This window comes from Entelurus aequoreus, linkage group LG16 (assembly GCF_033978785.1).
Source record: "Entelurus aequoreus isolate RoL-2023_Sb linkage group LG16, RoL_Eaeq_v1.1, whole genome shotgun sequence".
Lineage (NCBI taxonomy): Eukaryota > Metazoa > Chordata > Actinopteri > Syngnathiformes > Syngnathidae > Entelurus > Entelurus aequoreus.
The window spans coordinates 41,181,910-41,207,023 of NC_084746.1; the positions used below are offsets into that span (position 1 = coordinate 41,181,910).

General features: G+C 39.9%; 3 protein-coding genes across 4 annotated transcripts in view; 1 reads left to right on the forward strand and 2 right to left on the reverse strand.

The window, feature by feature from the left end:
• The window catches only part of LOC133630973 (uncharacterized), a 6,882-nt gene extending 3,106 nt beyond the window's left edge, over positions 1-3,776 (forward strand). Inside the window, exons 2-3 of the mRNA XM_062022876.1 lie at positions 1-932; positions 3,163-3,776. The exon at positions 1-932 is cut by the window's left edge and continues 260 nt beyond it. Of these exons, the coding sequence (XP_061878860.1) occupies positions 1-932; positions 3,163-3,309 (1,079 nt within the window). The 3' untranslated portion in view covers positions 3,310-3,776. The remainder of the gene's footprint in view (positions 933-3,162) is intronic.
• Positions 3,777-10,220: 6,444 nt separating this feature from the next.
• Positions 10,221-10,468, reverse strand: LOC133630971 (phosphatidylinositol N-acetylglucosaminyltransferase subunit Y-like). The gene has a single exon (XM_062022870.1). The coding sequence runs from the start codon at positions 10,466-10,468 to the stop codon at positions 10,256-10,258; it is 213 nt and encodes a 70-aa protein (XP_061878854.1). The 3' UTR covers positions 10,221-10,255.
• On the reverse strand, positions 10,221-21,366 carry LOC133630970 (protein preY, mitochondrial-like). 2 transcript variants are annotated; one of them, XR_009821382.1, is made up of 3 exons: positions 21,090-21,366; positions 10,479-10,704; positions 10,221-10,340 (listed from the first exon to the last, which is right to left on the reverse strand). XR_009821382.1 is itself a non-coding variant. In XM_062022868.1 (2 exons), the coding sequence occupies exons 1-2, from the start codon at positions 21,278-21,280 to the stop codon at positions 10,560-10,562; spliced, it is 336 nt and encodes a 111-aa protein (XP_061878852.1). In that variant the 5' UTR covers positions 21,281-21,366; the 3' UTR covers positions 10,409-10,559. The 2 variants fall into 2 exon arrangements, 1 of the variants encoding a protein (XP_061878852.1); XM_062022868.1 differs by lacking the exon at positions 10,221-10,340 and having other exon boundaries at positions 10,409-10,704.
• Between the last annotated feature and the right edge of the window lie 3,748 nt (positions 21,367-25,114).

A 25,114-nucleotide genomic window follows, 5' to 3' on the forward strand; every position in this document is an offset into this window, starting at 1 on the left:
AGTCCATACTGGTAGGGGACACCCACAACAAAAGCAAAAATAAAAGGAAAGTTGGTTTCGATTTGTCGTCCAGCCGCATTCTTGTTAAACGTCCCAACTCTGCATCTCCATCTCCAATGTTGTCACAAGACAAGGTGTATTCTCAGGTGAGTCATCATCACCAATGTCGAGAAGAAGATTCTCAGCTGGAGGACTTCAACAGCCAGGACTTGTTCATCACCCAAAAGACTTTCGGACCGTCCAGCTCCGAATCTAGCGGTGAGGGCGCCTCCAAAGCCACGTGGACACGACACGCAGATACACCACGCAGCTCTCTGGATGGTGTGGAACACCTGCAGAAGCATCCCAGGAACAAGAAGCGGGTGCATCGACTGAAGAAGCAAAACAAGAAGTGTTCCTTCCACACAGGAGGTGGGTCCAGCCCAGGTCTTGTCTCACATACTGCCAAGGCCCGTCCTCAGGTGGATGAGGGGGCCGCTGCAGACGTGTCTCCAAAGGTAGCCAAGCTTTTAGTCCAGCAGACGTCCCTTAGACAAACGGTGAGCACCTCCACGCAGACACAGAACTTCTTCACCGCTCTGTACTCTTCCTACCTCTGCTTCCGCAAAACAAGACTGTGCGCTGAAGACGTCCACCCTCTGGACCTCAGCCTGCCGCATCGAGCCAGGAGACACCTTGGCAGGTGCGTGGAAGGAAGTGATGATGTCACCGAGGGGCGTGAGGAGCAAGCGGGCTGTGATCCTCTGTCCCATCCAATGATAGAGGAGAAGACAGAAGCTGATTTTGGACAAGAAGGTTGTGTCCGAGCCAAGAGGAAAGAGGACACAACCCCAAGTCCTCTGTCCGAATCCGAGACCAAGTCTGTGGACACCAACACCTCCAGCGACTGCAACCAAGCGTCCTGCCGCAGCAGAAAGTTGGACCCCATCCAGGTGATGAAACGCTTACCGTATTTTCTGGACTGTAAGGCGCACTTAAAATACTTTTTTTCTCAAAACTCGACAGTTCGCCTTATAACCCGGTGCGCCTAATGTACGGAATAATTCTGGTTTTGCTTACCGACCTCGCAGCAATTTTTTTAGATACACGGTGTAATGATAAGTGTGATCAGTAGATGGCAGTCAAACATAAGAGATACGTGTAGACTGCACTATGATGGCAATATGACTCAAGTAAACAACACCAACATTTTATATGTTCCATTGATAATATAGAACATTACACACGGCGCTCAAAAATCTATGAAAATGTTTTAGTACGACTTTGGTAAGCTATGAAGCCGCATCGCTTGATGGATTGTCGGCACATTAAACATACGAGTATTATTATGGTGTGCGTATAAGGTAAGACATATTATCTGGCGTGTTGTTGCGCGCGTCCGCCTTTCTAGTCGGTGCCGACCACGTTGTCGATAAGCTTCTTCTTTTTCTCTATCTTCTTGTTATGGGACATTTATCCTCCGGTGTTGCCATTTCTAATATAAAGTAGTGTAAAGTTCTTACTTATATCCGTCAGTAAACTCGCCATGAATGCGCTAAAACACACCGGTGTAGTGTGTTTACATTATTTGGTCGGAGGTTTCTATCATGTGTTTGAATTTGACTCTAGAAAGAGGTTCCGCAGCCTCCGAAGCAGAACATCAAGGTTCTGTAACAGCTTCTTCCCTCAGGCCGTAAGACTCTTGAACGCATCATAATTAAATTATCCCCTCAACTCCCCCCAAAATGGATTAACTCGCTGGAATAAAAAAGACAATATAACATACATTCATAAACGTGGTGCAATATATTTATCTGTACAGTAATCTATTTATTTATTTATATATATTTATTTATTTTATATATATATTTATATATATTTATTTATTTATATATGCATCTTATTGCTTTTTTATCCTGCACTACCATGAGCTTATGTAACGAAATTTCGTTCTTATCTGTGCTGTAAAGTTCAAATTTGAATGACAATAAAAAAGGAAGTCTAAAAATTGAGTTTACTTTAACACTGTACTGTACTGTACTAGAGATGCGCGGTTTGCGGACACAACCGCGGATAATCCGCGGGTCAGGCGGATGCATGACGAGAAAAATAGATTTTAAATAGATTCGGGCGGGTGGCGGTTGAACCAATTCAGAAAAAAAAATACATAGTTAAATGTTGTTACCCACATACGAAAAACGAGCAGCACTCTTTGAAACAGGCACTGCTGCAGCTGTCACGCCAAATTTCTTCCCCCTACAAAAACCTTCTCCCACCCCATTTACTTCCGTGGTCATGTTTCCTCTTACGTCATTGACAGCGATCGATAGCACTTCGGCTTTGACTGCCCGTCGCTGGAAGGATACTTCGTCTTTGACAGCTGCTGGAATCTGAAGAAATCGATAATTGGTTTTTTTTTTGTACAGGCGCGAAACTGGACAGTCGCGTGCCGGTTAAGGACCCCCGGCAACTTTGTGATTTTATTGGATGCAGCCCCGGAAGTAAATGGGGAGGGGGGGGTTTGTAGGGGGAAGAAATTTGGCGTGACATCTTCCACCCCATTTACTTCCGGGGCTGCGTCCAATAAAGTCACAAAGTTGCCGGGGGTCCTTAACCCGCACGCGACTGTCCTGTTTCGCGCCTGTACAAAAAAACAAATAATCGATTTCTTCAAATTCCAGCAGCTGTCAAAGACGAAGTATCCTTCCAGCGACGGGCAGTCAAAGCCGAAGTGCTATCGATCGCTGTCAATGACCACGGAAGTAAATGGGGGGGGGAAGAAATTTGGCGTGACAGCTGCAGCGGTGCCTGATGAATAATTGCCTGTTTCAAAGAGTGCTGCTCGTTTTTCATATGTGGGTAACAACATTTAACTATGTATTTTTTGGCACGCATTGAATGTCTCTGCTGCATTGGATCAGTCTCCTTTCTTTAACAGGAATGCCTTGCATCGTCTATATTAGATATATAACAACGGGCGGGTGGCGGGCGGTTGTGGTTTTGATAAAATGTTAGTTCGGGTGGATGACGAGTTTTGTGATGCGGTTGCGGATGAAATAATTGCCTATCCGCGCATCTCTATACTGTACACACCATAACTAAAGACCCTGTGTCGCTTGCAAAGATGTCACAGTGCGTATAACTGCATCCATACTGCTAAAACTAACATTTGCTTTTCCTCAGGTCAGACCCGTCCAGATGAGACTGAACGAGTCGTTTTTCTTTAAGGCCAAAGGGGACGGACTTTCGCCCAGACCCGAGTCACCGCTCATGAAACTCGCCGAGGGCAGAGTCGGCGAGCGGGACGTGAAAGGCAAGAAGAGACACTGACAAGTTAGCAGTTGTTTGTCATGTTTTCTGACGTTCATTGTCTCAGAACAAAACGTTACTCGTGTTGAAAAATGGAGGGTAGCGTGGGGATTCGCTGCTCGTCATTAACGTCCTTACTTTTAATGCATGGATAAGGAAGTAATTACATGTTCAAGTTAACCTGAGATACTTTTGATTTATGTTATTGTGTTGTTAAAACATTATTAAGGCTTTTACGGAATTAATAAAGCAGATGTTATGGTATTGAACGTGTTTGATTAGGGCTAGTAATAGCTGTTGAACTGCTACAGTATATTTATTATTGATATTCCATGCATTTCCTTGCATTTTTGCATTTTTGAGGGCCTCAACATACACGAAAACTCACCAAAGTTTGCAAGCACCTAAGTAAAAGTTGGATACTTGAACACCAATGCTTAAACAACAGTAGCGCCCCCTGTACATTAAAAGAGCCTATTAAATGAATCCTTTACACCCGTTTCACAGATAGTTACATTTTGTGGAAAAATCCATCATGACAGCAGGCACAAAAAGTCTCTACAACCCATGTCCACGAACAAAATGGAAGTCGTCCATTTTGGTTCGGATTGGTCATTTTGGGCCTGTCACTGCAGGATTCACTGCGCAACACGCACAGCATAGCAACATCTTGCTGCGCTTATTCAGTTTTAAAGCTTTGAGTTGTTACAAATATTACAAAAATAACGTGTCTGGATAGCGAAAGTCATTCCCAAAAAATTAATTACTTCAATTATGAGCATGAAAAGAAAGCTTATTTAGTTACAACAAACTACCGGTACAGTAACCATCAACAAGGTCACCCAGATTCAAAGCTAAGCTGAAAAGGGCAGATTTGTACAGTTAAAGTTAAAGTTAAAGTACCACTGATAGTCACACACACACACTAGGTGTGGTGAAATTACCCTCTGCATTTGACCCATCCCCTTGTTACACCGCCTGGGAGGTGAGGGGAGCAGTGAGCAGCAACGGTGGCCGCTGGAATTGGTGATTTAACCCCCAATTCCAACCCTTGATGCTGAGTGCCAAGCAGGGAGGTAATGGGTCTCATTTTCAAAAAATCCATGTTGACAAAAACAATGGCTAAACTAGATTAAGGCAATTCCTGAAGGAATTGCGTGTGAACGACCCAATGCTGAAGTTGAACTGAAATGCTGACAGAATGTAGTGTGAATGTAAGAATAGTTTGAATGTTGGAATGGTTTGAATGTTGAAGAGTTTGAATTTCCAGGGAAACCGGAATTTGGTTTGGAACTTGGGAAAATGTTAGTAGGAATGTCCAGGGTGAGTGTAGTGTGTTGATGTTGGAACGGTTTGAATAGGTTGAAAAATGTGGGGATTGTGCAACTTGGAAAAATGCCCCATTCATTTCAATGGGAACTTCCTGGAAATGTGGGAATTTGGGAAAAAGCGGGATTTAAAAAAAAATGTGTCCTGTGAAAAACCGTCCGAACGGAACTCTCTAATAACTAAAGTTCCTTGGGTGAATAATGTAAACTCACTACACCGGTATGTTTTTGCGCTTTCATGGGGAGTTTACTGACAGATATAAGTAAGACTTTACACTACTTTATAATAGAAATGGCAACAGCGGAGGATGAATGTCCCATAACAAGAAGATAGAGAAAAAGTAGAAGCTTATCGACTACGGTGTCGGCACGGACTACAAAGGCGGAGGCGTACAATTTTTCTGGATTTATGCAGATCCCAAATACCGATCAGCAGGTACCAGAAGGTAAGAAAAGTTGCTTTTGCATAACATTGAGAAACAAAACGCCAGATAATGTCTTACCTTGTACACACACCATAATGATACTCGTATGTGGAAGCACATCATGCGGTGCGGCTTCATAGCTTACCAAAGTCGTACTAAAACATTTTGATAGATTTTTGAGCGCCGTGTGTAATGTTCTATATTTTCAATGGAACATATAAAATGTCGGTGTTGTTTACTTGAGTCAGTATATACTTTGGCGCACTGTTGTTTAAACAAAATAGTAAAATGGGTATATATGAGAAAAACTACCGTCAAGTCGCGAACATAAGTGGTGGACTTTTGGCGCGTGAACTGACGGATCGGGGAGCTCAGTCAATTGGGCAGTGAGAAGGCAGAATCACAGGTACTACACCGCTCAACAATTAGATTTGTCCAAGGGCCCAACATTTTTTCAGCAGATACTGTAAGGGCCATTATCATTCAAAAAACAAATATACAGTTAGTAGGTTCGGGCTGTTCCAATCCGATATTGATATTGGTTCCGATATCAGCCAAAAAACTATCAGCTATATAGACTTGCATGCAAAATGTCCGATACGAGCAGTTCTGCAGCGTGTTTACTTGTGCAGAAGCCCTAAATGTCCTCCAATAAGCACACAAGAGGCCCTTACAGCTGTAAATAACAATATATAAATAATAAATGTCAGTGTTTATCTCACGCCGACAACACAAACACATCAACTTTTACGTTAGCTTGTTAGCATTTTGTTTACTCGGGTTTAGGCTAATAACTACACAAATTGAATTTCACTAACTACTTTTACAACAAGCAATGAAGTAAATAGTTAATATTTGATGTTATTTACCTTAATTCCTCACACGTGCTGCCTTCTTTTTTCCACATTTATCCAATGAAGTCGGAGTAGTAAGCAACTGAAGTCACCACTTCCAGTCTGGCTTCATACTCCTCTGTAAATACCTTGAAAAGAGTCTGTCCACTTGTCGTAGCTTCGCGTATCCAAATAAAGTTTGTAAAAACGAATAAACAACAATAAACTGCACATAGTTTAAAGACTACGGCTGAGTAAAAACACTCCAAACGGCGGAACGTTATTAACCCGGGTAAGAGAGGAAGTTCCTGAAAAAGTTACTGCTGTGGAAAAGGGCCTAAGGTTGGTCTTTTCCGGTATTTTTGTGAGGTCATTTACAAAAGATAAACATGTTAGCCCAGGGGTCGGCAACCCAAAATGTTGAAACAGCCATATTGGACCAAAAAAATTATAAAAAATCTGTCTGGAGCCGCAAAAAGTCTTATATAAATATTATAATGAAGACGACACATGATGTAAGTGTCTATATTAGCTCTATTAGCCTACTATCAAAGGCTGACTCAAATCTTTGTTGACAGAAATGTTGTATTTTAATTTTTATTCTACACATTTTTGCAACATTGGAAATCATTAGTAAAATGGAGGCTTCTCAACGGATGAGATAACTTCTGGAAATTACTGGCTCAGAATGGCCAAAGTTATAGATTGTGTGTGTCCAAGTTCAAGGAAATGGCAGACTGTCTTCTTCTAATGGATTTATTACAATCTTTGCAAGCTGGGTAACGTTTGCTGTGGTCTGGGACAACATTCGCTGCACATAGAAATGCAGCCAATATTACATACAGATAATGTGTCATGAGACATGCAAATATAAATTTAACACACAGAGGATATACGTAAAGGAAATTAAATGAGCTCAAATATACCTACAAACGAGGCATAATGATGCAATATGTACATACAGCTAGCCTAAATAGCATGTTAGCATCGATTAGCTTGCAGTCATGGATTGACCCAATATGCCTGATAAGCACTCCAGCACATGAACAAAGCTCACCTTTGTGCATTCACGCACAGCATAAAATGTTTGGTGGACAAAATGAGACAAAGAAGGGGTGGCATAAAACATGTCTTTCTGTGGCAGCATCGGAGAAAGTTGTACATGTCAACAAACTACGATGAATTCAGGGATCGCTGAAATTAGTAGGACAAAACGGTGCTTGCCAAATACTCTCATCAGTGAAGCATGTATAACATAAACAGTGGGAATTCTAATAATTAGGAAGGTTTGTGTCATGTTTGTCTTCCTACACAAACCTTATTAAAACAACGAATTTTATTTTTTTTCTTCATCTTTTTCCATTTTCACACATCTCTGAAAGAGGTCCAGGGAGCCACTAGGGCGGCGGTCAAGAGCCGCGCGGCTTTAGAGCCGTGGGTTGCTGATCCCCGTGTTAGGCTATAGGCTACTAAGAGCTAGCAGCTAGACAACAGCTAAGCAAACAATAGCACACAAGCTAAAAATAAGCAATACGTGTCCTTAATTGAACAATAAAAACAGGACATTTGTCAATATAAACAAGTACCAAATAATTATAGTCGCATATTATTACTTACACATACAGAGTCTCCAAGGCAGAAGCGTATTAAAAAGTATCCAGTAACAAACATGTCCGCATCATTCAACTTACTGCTTCATGAGTGCAATGTCATAAATTGTTGTGGCCACTAAGTGTTGCCAGAAAAACATATGCAACTCCACTTCAAATTAAAGACAATATATGTCCATTCCAGATGGTAAATAATAAATATGTGGGTGTTGTCATACCTACCACTGTTCTTTTTCACTAATTTCACTAGATCAAACTTTTTCTTATATTCCACACTGCGTATCAGATCAATACTCGTAAAATTCCGTATCGAAAGTGGAAAAAGTTGAATAAAAATAAGAAATATCAAGCTGCCAAAATGCGCCAAACATGTGGAGAGTGTTTTGTATTTTTCCCATCGTGCATTCTAATTGATTTAAGTGGGTGTATTTTTTTTTATGTTGCTTGTATGTTTTTGTGTTATATCCACAAAGTTGAGTGAGCAGGTTGTGTCATGTGTGACTGTCTGTGTTCCCTTTTTTGTGTTGGTTGCATTTTTTTGCGCCATGACTAGGGAAGGTTGTGTGGATTGGGTCGTATACGTAAATGCTGTGATGCACCTTTTTTAAGCACAAGTCGTGCTTAATTTCTCCAAAAAGTGCAGTCAGCAGTTTGTCAGATATTCCTAGTTCATTTTGAAAAAACCTGAGACCCAGAGACCTTAGAAAACTCTTGATGTCTCGCGGGCCAATTTAAAGGCCGAAGTTTGGACACCCCTGAATACTTTGATTAAATCAATAATAATGAAAAATGTCCTCTTACCATGACTGAGATTTGAACCCTGGGCAGTGGGCCAGCATCATTAATCATTGAGCTCTCCAACCACTAAAAATATTGCAGTTTTCTGTAAAACTGTATGGGTTTATTATTTGGGTGATGTTAGGCCAGCTGAATGAAAAGCATTGGTAAGCTGCTTTTTGAGAACTCCTGTACCAGTCAGATCATGGGCAATGATACATTGGCAACTGATTCATCCTACACCAGAGATATTCAACTAAATTGTTTTGGAGGCCACATACCAAGAAAGCTACGAACCAGGGTGATGACGACATCCTCGGCTCAGATCCCACATCAGGGCAAGAAAAACACTCAACCCAATGAGAATTTAGTGGACCCCGACTTAAACAAGTTGAAAAACGTATTCGGGTGTTACCATTTAGTGGTCAATTGTACGGAATATGTTCTTCACTGTGCAACCTACTAATAAAAGTCTCAATCAATCAATCAAATGAGATGACAAATGACAAACCTTGGAGGGCACCGCAGATGGACGCCGAGTGGATCTAGCATAATAGTGTGAGAGTCCAGTCCATAGTGGATCTAACATAATAGTGAGAGATCATCTTGAGTGGAGACTACCGTAATTTCCGGACTATAAGCCGCTACTTTTTCCCCTCGTTCTGGTCCCTGCGGCTTATACAAGGGTGCGGCTTATTTACGGCCTGTTCTTCTCCGACACCGACGAAGAGGATTTCGGTGGTTTTAGTACGCAGGAGGAAGACGATGACACAATGATTAAAGACTGACTTTTCATATACCGGTAGGCTGGTTATTTTGATAACGTACAGGCGAGCACTTTGTATTACTTTGCATCGTTGTATTATTTCTACTCTGCACGAATGCTGTTCGCCATGTCAAAGATGTGAAAGTTTGATTGAATGATTGAAAGATTTATTGTTAATAAATGGGACGCTTTGCGTTCCCAAACAGTCATCTCTGTCCCGACAATCCCCTCCGTGGTAGCAGGAACCCCTATATACTACGCTAATTACACATCAAAACCCTGCGGCTTATAGTCGGGTGCGGCTTATATATGGAGCAATCTGTATTTTCCCCTAAATTTAGCTGGTGCGGCTTATAGTCAGGTGCGGCTTATAGTCCGGAAATTACGGTAGTCAGCAGCGCAGAGATGTCCCCAACTGATGCACAGATGAGTGGTCCACCCTGGTTCCCAACTTTGGACAGCTAGCGGCATCATCTGTGGTTACCGAATCTGTGCCCCCCCTCTCCTTCGTGGAGCAGAAAATAAACGGCAGATCAACTGGTCTAAAAGGCAGGGGTCTATTTGAAGGCTAGAGTATACAAATGAGTTTTAAGATGAGACTTAAATGCTTCTACTGAGGTAGCATCTCTAACTGTTACCGGGAGGGCATTCCAGAGTACTGGAGCCCAAATAGAAAACACTATAGCCCGCAGACTTTTTTGGGGCTCTGGGAATCACTAATAAGCCGGAGTTCTTTGAACGCAGATTTCTTGCCGGGACGTATGGTACAATACAATCAGCAAGATACAAGAGGAACAGTCTCGTGTTTTCAGAAACTTGCTGCAACAAAGGTTGTTTCCTATGTTTTGAATTGAACCAAGGGACCGGTATGGTGTAATTCCTGGGCCGGATTTGGCACCCGTGCTGCCAGTTGAATTACCCTCGCCTGCATCGACAGACGTAGGCGGGGCATGCCGAAGTTTTGATTTGCCACAAAAATGTAAACGGAAGTCTGCTCCACTAAGTCAGATCACCACCGTATTTGGTACTATGACACCTTGTATCTATGGTAACACACTTCCTGATTTAGTCACGGCGCCATGCAGTGGTGACAGGTTTCATTGATGGCGTCAACCTCCTAGTTGCACAGACGCTGTTCCTCAAATTTCAAGCCAAGTGTGGACTTTGAATGAACATAAACACCAGGCAGAAAACACAGTAAACATCTTTTTATTCTTTTTCCCCCATTTCAGTTATGCCTGAAGAGCTTGATTCCCATCCAGCTCCACAGGTGGAAGAAGACATAGACAGGGATGGTGACAGGAAGCAGCAGGCTGTAGAAACACACATTATTACTGCTGGTGCAGCCTAGAGGGAAGTTCTCATCCACTGCAGCAGAGTAGAACAAACCAAATAGAGACACGATGGGCACCAGTCCAACCATCACAGACAGGGAGAACATACTTGCTCACTTAATATTTCTAACTTCATAAACACTCTTCTGATGGATCAATGAACACCAGCAGCGCCCATCAAGATGAATTGGGTTGTATTTAAGATGGGAGATTGTGTCCTTGTGCAGGAGAAGTCTTCTCTAAGAGTCTGGCTTCCTGGGGGATCATGTTGGGGATGCCGTCGATGATGGGGTACGCGATGCCCAGCTCGTCATTGATCAGCTCGTTGGTCTTCTCATCAAACCTGGAGGGAGGAAAACAATTAGAAAAGCATAACCACAACAAGATATAACCAGAGGTAGGTAAACACACTTTACAGTTAAAGTACCACTGATAGTCACACACACACACTAGATGTGATGAAATTATCCTCTGCATTTGACCCATCCCCTTGTTCCACCCCCTGGGAGGTGAGGCAAGCAGTGAGCAGCAGCGGTGGCCGTGCTCGGTTATCATTTTGGTGATTTAACCCCCGATTCCAACCCTTGCAGGGAGGTAATGGGTTCCATTTTTATAGTATTTGGTACTATAACTCATGATCTAGTAATCTCAGGGCGGACACTCTAACCACTAGGCCACTGAGCAGGTCATTTACTCCGTTACATTGACTTCCATAACTTTTTGGATAAATTGTACCTGTCCTGTTTTGTTACATCGAGTTTCATGTATTAATATCATCATTACATGTATTCATAATCTATTGATTACTGCTTGCAAAGATGTATTATTTAGGCTTTTCAGAGACTCATTTCAGCTGGCACGGTTTCACCAATCCAATGGCACTGGTGACATTTGACTCCATTTCACCAATCAGACAAGCCGGGCAGTCCCAGGACCTGACTCATACTACACACTGTACAAGGTGACATGACGTCAGAAGAGGTGGCACGACTATTCAATGGTCAGTTACAAACTATGGAAAATAACATGCACTGTCATGTGTGTCAGTAGAAATGGTCACATTTCAGCCTTCAAGAAGTTAACTTCCAACAAAAGAAAACATGCTGTGGTAAGTTGTAAATGTTTTTTTCTGTTTTAGTTGAGCATATGCTAAAATTAGCCCTGTTATAACGTGCATTTTTGTAGTACATGCTGTAGTGTCTCTCACATGCATGCACAGACTACAGTGTAGTGCAGGGGTCACAAACCTTTTTGAAACCAAGGGCTACTTCTTGGGTATTGATTAATGCGAAGGGCTACCAGTTAAATACACACTTAAATAAATTGCCAGAAGTAGCCAATTTGCTCAATTTACCTTTAACTCTGTTATTATTAATAATTAATGATATTTATCTTTGTGGAAACACTGATCATCTTAATGATTTCTCACAATAAATATATATAGAAACAGATAAATATCAATATGCAACACTTTATTTTTATATTTTCTCTAAGTGCACATTTTTCAAATTGAACATTTTCAAATGATCACTTCTAAGACAGTCTTGTGAAATTACAATATCCCATTTTAACTAGCTAGCCACTAAAATTTTTTAACAAATCATGAATTACTTTGCACCATGTTTGTACAAATAATAACTCATGTAAAATACAAAAGTAAACTCTCAAATTTTTAAATCATGTCACACTTTGAACTGGACACCAAATATGTTATCTGTTTCTTTGTCAGTTAGTGGGAAGCCTGGCATTGCATGCTGTTAACTAGTGTGTTGTACTCTGGTGTGTAACTTGACACTGCAACTCTGAGTGAGTCTTGCATATGTGCATCAGTGAGGCGTGTTCTGTGTTTGTTCTTGATGAAGTTCATGTCAGAAAAGGCTGATTCACAAAGATAAGATTTTTCCTCATTGTTTGCGGAACCTTCTTAATCTTTTGGACATATTTTCACAGCAATCTGGCCTTAAGCTTAATTATGATAAATGTAAAATGTTAAGGATCGGAAATCTAAAGGGAACGTCCTTTCGAATGGAATGCAAAGTGCCTGTTTTGTGGACAGATGGACCAGTTAACATACTTGGTGTTGTTGTCCCAGAAAATCTGGAAGATCTAGGCTCAGTAAATTATGATAATCGACTAAGAAAGCTGGACAAAATTATGCAATTATGGAAAGGGAAATCCCTAACCTTGTATGGTAAAATGTCTATTGCCAACTTGTTAATTATTCCTCAATTTATTTATTTGTTTTTGTGATTATCAGCTCCATCACAAAACCTTTTTAAGATTTATGAGCGGAGGGTCTTCGATTTTGTCTGGAACGGCAAACCAGAAAAGATTAAAAGAAAGGTTTTGTACAAAGAGTATGAATATGGGGGCCTGAAACTTCTCAACCTTGAAGCTATGTGTCTGTCTTTAAAAGCATCAAATGTTCCAAAGATGTATTTAAACATTGAGTGGTACACAAATGTCCTGTTGGACAAAAAACATGTACTGTATCAAAAGAAATTGTATCCTTTTTTACAAGTGATTCCCTCCCAGAGAGTCTGCTGGGAAACATGGCGGGGTTCATAAAGGAAACAATCCACTCATAGTGGTGTTTTCAATTTTATGTGCCAGAAAAAAGAGATGATATTTTGCAGCGGTTCATATGGATGAACTCTAATATTGTAATAGATGGAAAGCCTTTCTTTTGGAAAAATATGTTTGAAAGAGGAATCATTTTTGTCAATGATATTATCAATGAGAATGGTAAAATTATGAAGTATGATGAATTTAGAGCTATGTATGGTGATGCTTGCTCAAGCTTTTCATTTTAACAACTAACTGGAGTAATTGGGAAAAGATGGAAACAAATAATTAATTATGGAACTACTAAATTATTAGTCTGTAAACCTCTAATAAGAAATTCTAGTTGGCAAAAAGGAACTAAAATAAATAGAAAAATATATAATTTCTATTTAATAAAGAAATCTTTGAAGACTGCCTCATACAACACAAATGGAAAATGGGAGGACTTTTTTGACTGCCCGTTGCCATGGGATGCCATATTCAAACTAATCTATAAAACCACTATTGATGTGCAAAATCGTTATTTTCAAATTAAAATTATTTATAACTTCTTACCCACAGGGAAAATGTTAAAATTATGGAATATGACAGAGTCAGATGATTGCCGATTTTGTTGTCAGGAGCCTGAATCCACCCTGCATTTGTTTTGGTATTGTCATATTGTGTCTTTGTTTTGGGTGGAAGTTGAAAAAATGTGTTTAAGGATTGGTTTGTTTATGAAGCTTAATGTGGTTTCTGTTATTTTAGGAGAGTTCATTGACAATCATGATTTAGTCAATTTAATTATAGTACTCGGTAAAATGTTTATTTTTAAGGCCAAAAACAGATATTCACTTAGTATTACTTTCTTTAAAACATTTATTCAGTATTTTCTAACTTTAGAAAGTTACATGGTTGAAAACGATAATGATGCCAAAAAACATTAAAAAAAAGATGAGAAGTCCTCAAAGGCTTATTTTGAAAGTATAATTATGTTTATAGATTATATGATATCTGTTGTTGTGTTCCCTAATTTGAGTGACCTGGACATAATCTGGACTGTACATAAATGCTTATTTTGAAAATGTAATTTTGTTTATAAATTATATGCAATCTGTTGTGTTCCCTAATTTTTTTCTGTGTACATGAATGAAGGTGTGTGTTGCTGAGTCCGACTTGGACATTATCTGGACTGGGCCTGGTTTAAAAAACCCTTTAAACAAATCTAATTTAATTGACAACCTGGTCTGTTGAAGATAAGGCCCTTTTTTAAAAAATAAAATAAAATATGATAAATAAATAAAAAACATTTTCTTGGATAAAAAATAAAGTAAAACAATATAAAAATAATTACATAAAAAATAGTAATTAATGAAAATGTTAGTGGACCAGCAGCCTATACAATCATGTGTGCTTCAGGGACTGTGTCCCTTGCAGATGTGTTGTCTATGTTGTGGGAACCAGAATATTGGTAGCAGAAAGAAATAACCCCTTTTGTGTGAGTGGGTGTGGATGAGTGTGCATGGGGGAGGTTGTTTGGGTTGATGCACTGATTGAAAGTGTATCTTGTGTTTTTTCTATGTAGATTTAATTTTTTTTTTTAAATTTTTTAAATTTTATTTTTCTTTTAGAACAGGCCCGCGGGCGACTCATCTGGTCCTTACGGGCGACCTGGTGCCCGCGGGCACCGCGTTGGTGACCCCCGGTGTAGTGCAAGTACTAATAAAAATAGCTACTCGTTAAATCAGAAGTGAGTCATTATTTGAGTGTTTTTTTTGGATACTTTTACTCAAGTAATTATTTGGATGACAACTTTTGATTTTACTTGAGTCACATTTCTCCGAAGTAACAGTACTACTGCACACACGGCCTACAACCTGCCTAAAGTAGTAAGGACAAAGTACCAGCAAGATATTGCGTTGTTGTAGACGGCATGGAAACTAAGACGAGTGCCAACCCATCATAAAAATACTCTATTTGAAATGCAATGGGAGTCATCTTCCGAAGGTACCGGTAATTTTATTTTATTTTCACAAATTAGCAACATGTTGCGTATTAATAGCCCAACATTTAACTGTGTTAAAATCAATTAACAAATAAGAAAATCATGATTAATTTTCAATATACAATGCATTGTATTGCATTGCATTGCCTTAAAGGGGTCAAATTGTGATTTTTTTCTACCTTCAAAACACTTCCTTGTGGTCTACATAACATGTAATGGTGGTTCTTTGGTCAATATTTTTCATAGAATAGACCATCTTCTCTTTAAAATGCTCCGTTTTGTGGGCGGTCCTATTTACGTGCACCCACTTTGACTGTCTTCTCCTCGTCAGCCATGTTTTTAGCGCTCCCACTTCAAGTCTACTGACAGATATACAAACCCCGTTTCCATATGAGTTGGGAAATTTTTAGATATAAATATAAACGGAATACAATGATTTTAACTATGGGGGACGGCGTGGCGAAGTTGGGAGAGTGGCCGTGCCAGCAATCTGAGAGTTACTGGTTCAATCCCCACCTTCTACCATCCTAGTCACGTCCGTTGTGTCCTTGAGCAAGACACTTCACCCTTGCTCCTGTTGGGTCTGGTTAGCGCCGTGCATGGCAGCTCCCGCCATCAGTGTGAGAATGTGAATGTGTGTGTGTGAAAGGGTGAATGTGGAAATAGTGTCAAAGCGCTTTGAGTTCCTTAAAAAGGTAGAAAAGCGCTATACAAGTACAACCCATTTACCATTTGCAAATCATTTTCAACCCATATTCAGTTGAATATGCTACAAAGACAACATATTTGATGTTCAAACTGATAAACATTTTGTTTTTTGCAAATAATCATTAACTTTAGAATTTGATACCAGCAACACGTGACAAAGAAGTTGGGAAAGGTGGCAATAAATACTGATAAAGTTGAGGAATGCTCAACAAACACTTATTTGGAACATCCCACAGGTGCGCAGGCTAATTGGGAACAGGTGGGTGCCATGATTGGGTATAAAAACAGCTTCCCAAAAAATGCTCAGTCTTTCACAAGAAAGGATGGGGCACCCCTTTGTCCACAACTGCATGAGCAAATAGTCAAACAGTTTAAGAACAACGTTTCTCAAAGTGCAATTGCAAGAAATTTAGGGATTTCAACATCTACGGTCCATAATATCATCAAAAGGTTCAGAGAATCTGAACTCCACGTAAGCGGCATGGACGGAAACCAACATTGAATGACCGTGACCTTCGATCCCTCAGACGGCACTGTATCAAAAACCGACATCAATCTCTAAAGGATATCACCACATGGGATCAGGAACACTTCAGAAAACCACTGTCACTAAATACAGTTGGTCGCTACATCTGTAAGTGCAAGTTAAAGCTCTACTATGCAAAGCGAAAGCCATTTATCAACAACACCCAGAAATGCCGCTGGCTTCTCTGGGCCCGAGATCATCTAAGATGGACTCATGCAAAGTGGAAAAGTGTTCTGTGGTCTGACGAGAATTATTATTCATAAAGTTTATGAGTTTGAACATCAAATATCTTGTCTTTGTAGTGCATTCAATTGAATATGGGTTGAAAAGGATTTGCAAATCATTGTATTCCGTTTATATTTACATCTAACACAATTTCCCAACTCATATGGAAACGAGGTTTCTAAGTTTAAACTACTCTCTACATTGTGTTAGAAATAGCAACAGTGGACAAAGCGTGCATGTGCATGTACAAGCCTTTCTTCCCCACAACAAGACGATATAGAAAAAGAAGGAACTCAATGATTATACTGGTGTGTCACATGTTAGGAAAAATGTCACATATCTAAAAAGGTTGGTTTGGATCAAGTTTGGAGGATGGCGAGATTGTTCTATAAATATCTCCACCATGCCTCCAGGGTTTGATTATACATTTTCGGGACTAATGGGGATCGCAATTTAGGGCTTGACAATTATGGCAAAAATAACAATCTCAGCCGGGTGGCGGGGCTCTCCCTTAGAGATAGGGTGAGAAGCTCTGCCATCCGGGAGGATCTCAAAGTAAAGCCGCTGCTCCTCCACATCCAGAGGAGCCAGATGAGGTGGTTCAGGCATCTGGTCAGGATGCCACCTGAACGCCTCCCTAGGGAGTTGTTTAGGGCACATCCGACCGGTAGGCAGCCACGGGGAAGACCCAGGACACGTTCAATCAATCAATCAATGTTTATTTATATAGCCCTAAATCACAAGTGTCTCAAAGGGCTGTACAAGCCACAACGACATCCTCGGTACAGAGCCCACATACGGGCAAGGAAAAACTCACCCCAGTGGGACGTCGGTGAATGACTATGAGAAACCTTGGAGAGGACCGCATATGTGGGTAACCCCCCCCCTCTAGGGGAGACCGAAAGCAACGGATGTCGAGTGGGTCTGACATAACATTGTGAAAGTCCAGTCCACAGTGGATCCAACACATCAGCGGGAGTCCAGTCCACAGCGGGGCCAACAGGAAACCATCCCGAGCGGAGACGGGTCAGCAGCGCAGAGATGTCCCCAACCGATGCACAGGCTAGTGGTCCACCCGGGGTCCCGGCTCTGGACAGCCAGCACTTCATCCATGGCCACCGGACCTATGCAACTCCCCCTCGCAAGGGACAGGGGAGAAGAGGAGAGAAGAAAAGAAACGGCAGATCAACTGGTCTAAAAAAGGGGGGGTCTATTTAAAGGCTAGATTATACAAATGAGTTTTAAGATGGGACTTAAATGCTTCTACTGAGGTAGCATCTCTAACTGTTACCGGGAGGGCATTCCAGAGTACTGGAGCCCGAATAGAAAACGCTCTATAGCCCGCAGACTTTTTTTTGGCTCTGGGAATCACTAATAAGCCGGAGTTCTTTGAACGCAGATTTCTTGTCGGGACATATGGTACAATACAATCGGCGAGATAGGCTGGAGCTAAACCGTGTAATATTTTATACGTAAGTAGTAAAACCTTAAAGTCGCATCTTAAGTGCACAGGAAGCCAGTGCAGGTGAGCCAGTATAGGCGTAATATGATCAAACTTTCTTGTTTTTGTCAAAAGCCTTGCAGCCGCATTTTGTACCAACTGTAATCTTTTAATGCTAGACATAGGGAGGCCCGAAAATAATACGTTACAGTAATCGAGACGAGACGTAACGAACGCATGAATAATGATCTCAGCGTCGCTAGTGGACAAGATGGAACGAATTTTAGCGATATTACGGAGATGAAAGAAGGCCGTTTTAGTAACACTCTTAATGTGTGACTCAAACGAGAGAGTTGGGTCGAAGATAATACCCAGATTCTTTACCGAGTCTCCTTGTTTAATTGTTTGGTTGTCAAATGTTAAGGTGGTATTATTAAATAGATGTTGGTGTCTAGCAGGACCGATAATCAGCATTTCCGTTTTCTTAGCGTTGAGTTGCAAAAAGTTAGCGGACATCCATTGTTTAATTTCATTAAGACACGCCTCCAGCTGACTACAGTCCGGCGTGTTGGTCAGCTTTAGGGGCATGTAGAGTTGAGTGTCATCAGCATAACAGTGAAAGCTAACACCGTACTTGCGTATGATGTCACCCAGCGGCAGCATGTAAATACTAAAGAGTGCAGGGCCAAGAACCGAACCCTGGGGAACTCCGCACGTTACTTTGACATAGTCCGAGGTCACATTGTTATGGGAGACGCACTGCATCCTGTCAGTAAGATAAGAGTTAAACCAAGACAAGGCTAAGTCTGACATACCAATACGTGTTTTGATACGCTCTAATAAAATATTATGATCGACGGTATCGAAAGCGGCGCTAAGATCAAGAAGCAGCAACATAGATGACGCATCAGAATCCATCGTTAGCAATAGATCATTAGTCATTTTTGCGAGGGCTGTCTCCGTAGAGTGATTTGCCCTGAAACCGGATTGAAAAGGTTCACAGAGATTGTTAGTCACGTTGGGAAGACTATGTCTCCCGTCTGGCCTGGGAACGCCTCGGGATCCCCCGGGAAGAGCTGGACGAAGTGGCTGGGGAGAGGAAAGTCTGGGCTTCCCTGCTTAGGCTGCTGCCCCCGCGACCCGACCTCGTATAAGCGGAAGAAGATGGATGGATGGATAAAAATCTCTTGTAATCACGATTATCCATTAATTTGAAAACAGTATTTCTTGTACCACCAAAACTCTACTTTAAATACAGATTTAAAAAAACGGGTATGTTGGTAAAGAATAAACCACAGCAAGTAATATAATAGTACATTTGAATAACAATAGCAAGATAAAAAAAACAATAACATTCAGTTTTCCGTTTTGTTTTTACACACTATTTTACCACCATAGAGTGTGTGCTTTTTGTGTCAAATTACATTTTATAAATCGTTTCTGAATTAAATGCAAAAATCCTCACATTTACATCTTTGGACAATTTTAACAAATATTTTACGTCAAAGCATAATAATTGTGTAAATGTATCGTATCCATAAGCGCTTTTAAGAAGGTTCGTTCTTGAAACCTTTATTTTGTTAGCGCTATCAGACTGGATGTGTATTAACAGAGAGCGTGGCCGCTTGTACAATGTTTGTTACGTCGATGATGTCGTTCGCATCAAAACAAGCATTGATTGATTGAGACTTTTATTAGTAGATTGCACAGTACAGTACATATTCCGTACAATTGACCACTAAATGGTAACACCCGAATAAGTTTTTCAACTTGTTTAAGTCGGGGTCCACTTAAATTAAAAGCAGATGAGATGTGTTGTGGGTTGTGCGGCTTCGTAGTTAAGCCGTTGTTTCAAATGCTCGATATTGTTGGGTATTTCGGAACTCAATGAGCGTTCCCGGACGCATTAGTTTCCAAAACGAACGTTGAGTTTGATTGATTGATTGATTGAGACTTTTATTAGTAGGTTGCACAGTGAAGTACATATTCCGTACAATTGACCACTAAATGGTAACACCCGAATAAGTTTTTCAACTTGTTTAAGTCGGGGTCCACTTAAATTGATTCATGATACAGATATATACTATCATATATACTATCATCATAATACAGTCATCACACAAGATAATCACATTGAATTATTTACATTATTTACAATCAGGAGTGTGGAGGGGGGGTGGGGTGGGGGGGTGGGGGGGTAGTGGACATAGAGAGAGAGAGAGAGAGAGAGAGAGAGAGAGAGAGAGATCAGAAGGCATAAGAAAAATAATCTGCATTTGATTGTTTACATTTGATTATTAGCAATCCGGGTAGGGTGTTAGTTTAGGGTTGTAGCTGCCTGGAGGTGAACTTTTATAGCGGTTTTGAAGGAGGATAGAGATGCCCTTTCTTTTATACCTGTTGGGAGCGCATTCCACATTGATGTGGCATAGAAAGAGAATGAGTTAAGACCTTTGTTAGTTCGGAATCTGGGTTTAACGTGGTTAGTGGAGCACCCCCTGGTGTTGTGGTTATGGCGGTCATTTACGTTAAGGAAGTAGTTTGACATGTACTTCGGTATCAGGGAGGTGTAGCGGATTTTATAGACTAGGCTCAGTGCAAGTTGTTTAACTCTGTCCTCCACCTTGAGCCAGCCCACTTTAGAGAAGTGGGTAGGAGTGAGGTGGGATCTGGGGTGGAGGTCTAGAAGTAACCTGACAAGCTTGTTCTGAGATGTTTGGAGTTTAGATTTGAGGGTTTTGGAGGTGCTAGGGTACCAGGAGGTGCATGCGTAATCGAAAAAGGGTTGAACAAGAGTTCCCGCCAGAATCCTCAAGGTGCTTTTGTTGACCAGAGAGGAAATTCTGTAGAGAAATCTCGTTCGTTGGTTAACCTTTTTGATTACCTTGGTTGCCATTTTATCACAGGAAAGGTTAGCCTCTAGAATGGAACCTAGGTAGGTGACCTCATCTTTCCTGGTGATGACACTGTCACCTACTTTTATGGTGAAGTGATTGACTCTCTTAAGTTTGATGTGGGACCCAAACAGGATGGATTCTGTTTTACCCAAGTGGATGGATAGAAAAGTTGGTTTTGCATAAACGGACCCCTTTAAAAATATCCAACACATAATATCACGAAAAAATGGCTGCTTCAGCTCGCTGATGTAGCTATAACATTGTCTATCATATATATATGTATTCCCTTTAGTATAAGTGCGGAAGTGTACCAATTGAGGAGGAACGACAATCAAATATTTCAATCAGTAGTAAAAATAAACCACAGGACATTTTTTTTTACCTGAGCGTCTTTTTGGACAGCGGACATACGAGGAAGTCCAGCAGAGAAGAGTCAAATGTCTTCGTGTCGTCCTTCGAGTCCGTAAATGTCCTCAGTGACGACACCGAAGTCAAAGGTAAAAGCGTGTGTCGCACGGAGCGCTTTACAAAGGCAGATGTTGTCCCAAATGTGACAAAAACACTGCGCAACATGACAAAAGCTATTCAAGGTTTTTTGTGGCGAAAGACATCTAAACCGGAAGTACTTTCTTCTTCTTCTTCGGTTTTATGGCGGTTGGCAAGCAAGCTTCTGGTGTGCACTACCGCCACCTTCTGAAATGGAGTGTGGACCGAGGTGGAACCCTACTCTGTATTATTTTATTTAACCCGGTCTTCTTTAAATATGTATATAATGCTTTGTATCCTAGGTGTTCTGAGTGCAACCCTAAAATATCTTCCACTACTAACCTAACCTTCTCTTTCACTAACTTATTTCCCTGTCTCTATTGTATTTCCTACATTGTCCGGAAGTACTTTGGTGTGTGTAAAAACTTGTTCATTTTTGTGTCTTTCTGCATTTATTTTCATTTTGTTAGTAAATCAATTGTTGCTTGAAGTTTATGTAGAACATGTATACAGTTTCAATATGATACATCACAAATATACAAATGTAATTTAAAAAAATTTGTAGGCACGTACAACACTTAAGACCTTCAGTATATCAGTATGTGGAATTAAATTATGGAACAGATTAAGCAAAGAAATCAAACAATGTACTAATATGATCCACTTCAAGAAACTCTTCAAACTTAGTGTTTACAAAGTACGAAGAAGAAGAACCATGATAAACATTCTGATTTCATTCATCCATTCATTTTCAAAATAATCTTACTCATCTCACTATAACTTACTTCACCGAGTATTATTTATTTATATTGTGATTACTTATGGAGTACATTGTGAATAAATTGAGAACAGGAAGTGAACACAATTTTTAGCAACTGTTATGCAAAACAAAAGGGGTAGGATTAAATAAGCTCTGCTTCTTTCTACTCCTTTTCGAACATGTTGAAAAGAGAAACTGGAAATTGTGATGTATCATGTTGTATGCTTGCATGTTCCAAATAAAACTCACTCATATTTCCATTTCTCTTTACATGTCCGAAAAGGAGTAGGAAGAAGCAACGCTTATTCATTCTTACCGCTTTTACACTTCATGGCAATTATTCACATGCATGAAGACGGTAATCTCAAAAAGACTGTGGAAAAAGTGTTGAAAGCGTTCCCTTGTATGTCCACGCGGGTGCAGAAATGTTCTCCAGTTCTCATACTTAAACTTCCACATGAAATGTTATAGTTGTTATTAATGGGGACTAAAACAAAAATACATTAAGCAATTTAATTACATTTTAATTAATATTATCTATATATAATTTATTGAGGAAATACATATATAAATACAATTAAATATAGTGCATCTCTTATCGTCTAACAACACGTTTTGATTAGAGATATCCGATAATGGCTTTTTTGCCAATATCCCGATATTTTCCAACTCTTAATTATCGATTCCGATATCAACCGATACCGATACATACAGTCGAGGAATTAACACATTATTATGCCTAATTTTGTTGTGATGGCCCACTGGATGCATTAAACAATCTAACAAGGTTTTCCAAAATAAATCAACTCAAATTATGGAAAAAAAATGCCACCATGGCACTGTCATATTTATTATTGAAATCACAAAGTGCATTATTTTTTTTAAACATGCCTCAAAACAGCAGCTTGGAATTTGGGACATGCTCTCCCTGAGAGAGCATGAGGAGGTTGAGGTGGGCGGGGTTGAGTTGGAGGTTGGGGGGATTAGGGGGTAACGGGGGTGTATATTGTAGTGTCCCGGAAGAGTTAGTGCTGCAAGGGGTTCTGGGTATTTGTTCTGTTGTGTTACGGTGCGGATGTTCTCCCGAAATGTGTTTGTCATTCTTGTTTGGTGTGGGTTCACAGTGTGGCGCATATTTGTAACAGTGTTAAAGTTGTTTATACGTTCACCCTCAGTGTGACCTGTATGGCTGTTGACCAAGTATGCCTTGCATTCACTTGTTTATTATGTGACTGGGCCGGCACGCAAAGGCAGTGCTTTTAACGTTTATTGGCGCTCTGTATTTCTCCCTACGTCCGTGTACACAGCGGCGTTTTAAAAAGTCATACATTTTAGTTTTTGAAACCGATACCGATAATTTTGATACAGATAATTTCCGATATTACATTTTAAAGTATTTATCGGCAGTCCGATATTATCGGACATCTCTAAACATTTTCTCCCTCAAAACGGAGTCAAATGTGCCGGAGACACATTATCAGCCCCGCGTTGCAACAAAGGCATAACGTTAACGTTACTCACAAAAAAGCTGAACTCATGAATGCTTGTTGCCACTATGAACTTAAAAAGTTACATACTGTGAGTTCTTCCCTTCATCCATGCCTCCAACATGTTTCCTTTTCAGGTGCTCCTGTAGCAATGTTGTGCCAAGGGGAAGACCCAGGACACGTTGGGAAGACTATGTCTCCCGGCTGGCCTGGGAACGCCTCGGGATCCCCCGGGAGGAGCTGGACGAAGTGGCTGGGGAGAGGGAAGTCTGGTCTTCTCTACTTAGGCTGCTGCCCCCGCGACCGGACCTTGGATAAGCGGAAGAAAATGGATGGATGGATGGGTATTTAAACAATAATAAAAAATATTAATAAAACAATATTGGCAAAACAATACTAAAAAAGGAATGATAAAAAATTGTTAATGAAACAATACACAATAAAGTAATGTTAACAAATAACACTTTATCTAAGCGATGTTAATAAAACACAACACGTGTGAATAAAACATTATTCATCAAGCAATATTAAAACAACTAAAAATAAATGGTGAATGGGTCATACTTATATTGCACTTTTCTACAAACCCTGTTTCCATATGAGTTGGGAAATTGTGTTAGATGTAAATATAAACGGAATACAATGATTTGCAAATCCTTTTCAACCCATATTCAATTAAATACATTTTATTTATTCATTTATATTTATATACATTTTTATTTATATTTATATAAATGTATTTATTATTATTTATTTATAACTAGGGATGTCTGATAATGGCTTTTTGCCGATATCCGATATTCCGATATTGTCCAACTCTTTAATTACCGATACCGATATCAACCGATACCGATACATACAGTCGTGGAATTAACACATTATTATGCCTAATTTGGACAACCAGGTATGGTGAAGATAAGGTCCTTTTTTTAAAAATTTATAAAATAAAATAAGATAAATAAATTAAAAATATTTTCTTGAATAAAAAAGAAAGTAAAACAATATAAAAACAGTTACATAGAAACTTGTAATTAATGAAAAGGAGTAAAATTAACTGTTAAAGGTTAGTACTATTAGTGGACCAGCAGCACGCACAATCATGTGTGCTTACGGACTGTATCCCTACAGACTGTATTGATATATATAGATATATAATGTAGGGAACAGAATATTAATAACAGAAAGAAACAACCCTTTTGTGTGAATGAGTGTAAATGGGGGAGGGAGGTTTTTTGGGTTGGTGCACTAATTGTAAGTGTATCTTGTGTTTTTTATGTTGATTTAATAAAATAAATAAATAAATTTAAAAAACGATACCGATAATAAAAAAAAAACGATACCGATAATTTCCGATATTACATTTTAAAGCATTTATTGGCCGATAATATCGGCAGTCCGATATTATCGGACATCTCTATTTATAACCCATATTCAATTGAATGCACTACAAAGACAAGATATTTGATGTTCAAACTCAAACTTTATTTTTTTTTGCAAATAATAATTAACTTAGAGTTAATGGCTGAAACACGTGCCAAAGTAGTTGGGAAAGGGCATGTTCACCACTGTGTTACAAGGCCTTTCCTTTTAACAACACTCGGTAAACGTTTGGGAACTGAGGAGACACATTTTTTAAGCTTCTCAGGTGGAATTATTTCCCATTCTTGCTTGATG